This window comes from Lactuca virosa, chromosome 9, assembly GCF_052849685.1.
Source record: "Lactuca virosa cultivar CGN04683 chromosome 9, Lactuca_virosa_CGN04683_v6, whole genome shotgun sequence".
NCBI classification, from domain to species: Eukaryota; Viridiplantae; Streptophyta; class Magnoliopsida; order Asterales; family Asteraceae; genus Lactuca; species Lactuca virosa.
In genome coordinates, this window is record NC_136434.1 from 201,242,028 (window position 1) to 201,244,925 (window position 2,898).

General features: G+C 34.2%; 1 protein-coding gene across 1 annotated transcript; it reads right to left on the reverse strand.

The window, feature by feature from the left end:
- Nucleotides 1-1,740: 1,740 nt before the first annotated feature.
- Nucleotides 1,741-2,405, reverse strand: LOC145140193 (uncharacterized). Its single transcript, XM_079073765.1, has 2 exons — nucleotides 2,318-2,405; nucleotides 1,741-2,276 (listed from the first exon to the last, which is right to left on the reverse strand). The coding sequence occupies exons 1-2, from the start codon at nucleotides 2,403-2,405 to the stop codon at nucleotides 1,741-1,743; spliced, it is 624 nt and encodes a 207-aa protein (XP_078929891.1).
- Between the last annotated feature and the right edge of the window lie 493 nt (nucleotides 2,406-2,898).

Sequence of the window (2,898 nt, forward strand, 5' to 3'; positions counted from 1 at the left end):
CATCGAAAAACAGGGACAATACACCTTGAACAATAGAGTAAGAACCACCATTTGTCCATAAAACCATAATGATGGAAAACCCCTAAATGGCAATGTACTTTAGTGGATGACTGGATTCCCATCTTCAGTGGAAACAAACAACAGATAGCATAGGTTTCACCAGTAAGCAATATAATAGGTCTAGGGATCACACACCCAAGCACCCAACATAATAAAGAAAACACAATTTTACACAAAGGAAAATATCTTTTAGAAAGACAAGGCTTTAGTAGACTGAAAATTTATTACTTTTTGGCAGCCTAGGTGTGGGTTTAAAACTCCACAGTGAGCAGAAACAAGAACATGGTTGCGATTTATTTTTAGCATTAGGGATAGTTGGAGTAGACATTGGAACCAAGTAGTTAATTGATTTCTTTAAGGCGAATGATGGCTGATATATATATATATATATATATATATATATATATATATATATATATATATATATATATATATATATATATATATATATATATATATATATATATATATATATATATATATATATATATATATATATACACACACACACACACACACATACAGGGCCGGCCCCGATGATTCAAATGCTCAAGACGAGCCGGAAAAAAAGGACCTTAGGCTTTAAAGTGTAACGAATTAAAATTACATAAAGTAATATTTTTTTAAAACGACGATAAACTTTATGTTGGTGATTTTAGTGTCACTATGTCATTTTAAGTAACTGGAATTAACATGTGAGCTAAGGGGCTTCATAATTTGTACTCTAATATATGTACGGGGTTTGTGCGGAGTGCACGCATGTATAAGATCGAATTAGAAGCCGGTTCGACGACTAGTCGGGGGTCCGGGGGCAACGCTCCTGGGTCCGGGGTTTCCAAAGGGGCAGCGCCCCTTTGGCGGGGTCTAGGGGCAGCGCCCCTAGCGGGGTCCAAGGGGCAGCGCCCCAAAGCCTCACCGAATTTTACATATGGGAACATAGTGGAAAATTCAATTTCTTGAGGGTGATTATGGTAAAATTAACGAAACTCGTTAGTTTTGGTAACCCTAAATCCTCATTAAATCCGGATTATCATGACTTGCTTCCAAAGCAACTAATGACGGCCCAACCCTAATGAAACCCTAATATCGTTTATTATATAAACGACTCTTCTTTTCAAAAGAGAGATACGTTCTTAAGCTCTCGTTTTCATCATATTCTCAGAATCCTCTAGCATATTGGCTTGCGATTTCTGTGCCTAGAATCGTAAGTGTCCACTTGGATTATCCTAGGCTAAATTTCTTGTAACCCATGCATAGGGTAGAAATATCAGTTCGGAAAGTGATATCACGATCCAAGTTGGTATCCAGATCTCCACCACAAATCCTATTTTTCCCCACAATTTATAGCAATAAACATAGCAAAATCATAGTATTTTAATGAATAATTACATATCTTTACAGCTAACTGACGATCCGTGAAGCTCTCCTAGCGTTGTTGATAAAAAATTGGTTGAGCAACTCTTCGTAGTCTATACTCTTTAAGATTTCGTTCTCGATAGATATCATCGCCAAACCACTAAGTCTTTCTTGGGACATTGTGGAGCGTAAGTAAGACTTTAATAACTTCAACTTCGAAAATTCCTTTATGCAGATGCCACCGTTACAGAATAGTCAACAATATTCTATATGCAATGTTTTCATTTGGGAAATAATCAAGTTCTTTCAAAAACATCAAAACATCTATAGGGTTGCTAAATTCATTGGTTTCCAATGTCTCAAATATTTCAACTCTGTATAAAGTTCCTCGGCATTAATATCCGATCTTTCTTCAAACTTGAGTGCTTTTTCAAGATGATGACAAGACGAATTAAGATCTTTATCTTCAATTCCCTTCAAATTATGTGGAAATAAAAAACCAAATACTTTGTCATACTCTTTGAATTGTTCAAATCTTGTCTCAAGAGAAGAAATAGCTTGATCAACAATGTATAATAAATAATTGACTCTTAAATTCTCTTCAGGTGTAAATGAAACTTCTTCGCTACTTGAACTCTCATCAAGCCTTTTTTTTCCTTTTAATAAACATTTTTGTGGAAATATTGGATCAATACCCATTTCAATAGCAATGACCTTAGCTTCATAAATCGCTTTTAAAAAACAAGTTTCTCTATAATCCTTGAAGTACCCAATCAATATGTTTATTTTTGTAATAGCATTATCAAGATGCATATCCTTTGACTGTAACTTTTTACTCACATTATTCACATGGTTTAGTACTTCATGCCAGATAAGAGTTGATACCGAAATTTGAAGTCACCAAGCTCTTTTTCTGCTAGTGAAGTTGCTTCACTTGCAATTTCAACATCATTATCGTTTTCTCCAGATTTATCGTAGGGACCATACATAATACTAGTATCTCTTTTAGGACCTTTTTCGACCAAAAGTTTAAGCTCCTCATAATGAAGTTTTTCCCACCTTCTTGGATCACATATATCAACAAGCTCTTTAACGGGCTCTTGCTATTCTGCCTCTTCTACTTCCACTTCTACATTTTCTTGGTGTTCAACAAAGCTCTTCAATAGGTTGTCTATGAATAAACTTATCTAAAGCACCGACGTCGGCCTTTCTCTTTTCTTCATCTAGTTTTCTCCTTTTACGTTTTTGACTACCGGATGGTTGTTTAGACTTCATCACTACAAGTTCATTACTTTCAACTTTCAATATTTAACTAAATACAAAAAACATAATCTGATAATTTGATTTCAACATCTGTTAAATTTCAACATTCAATCAAATAAACAATTTCAGATTTCAGATAATAATCAAAATTTCAACATTCAACAGAATTTCAACATTCAATCATATAATCAGATTTCTAATTTCAACTTAATTTCAAAA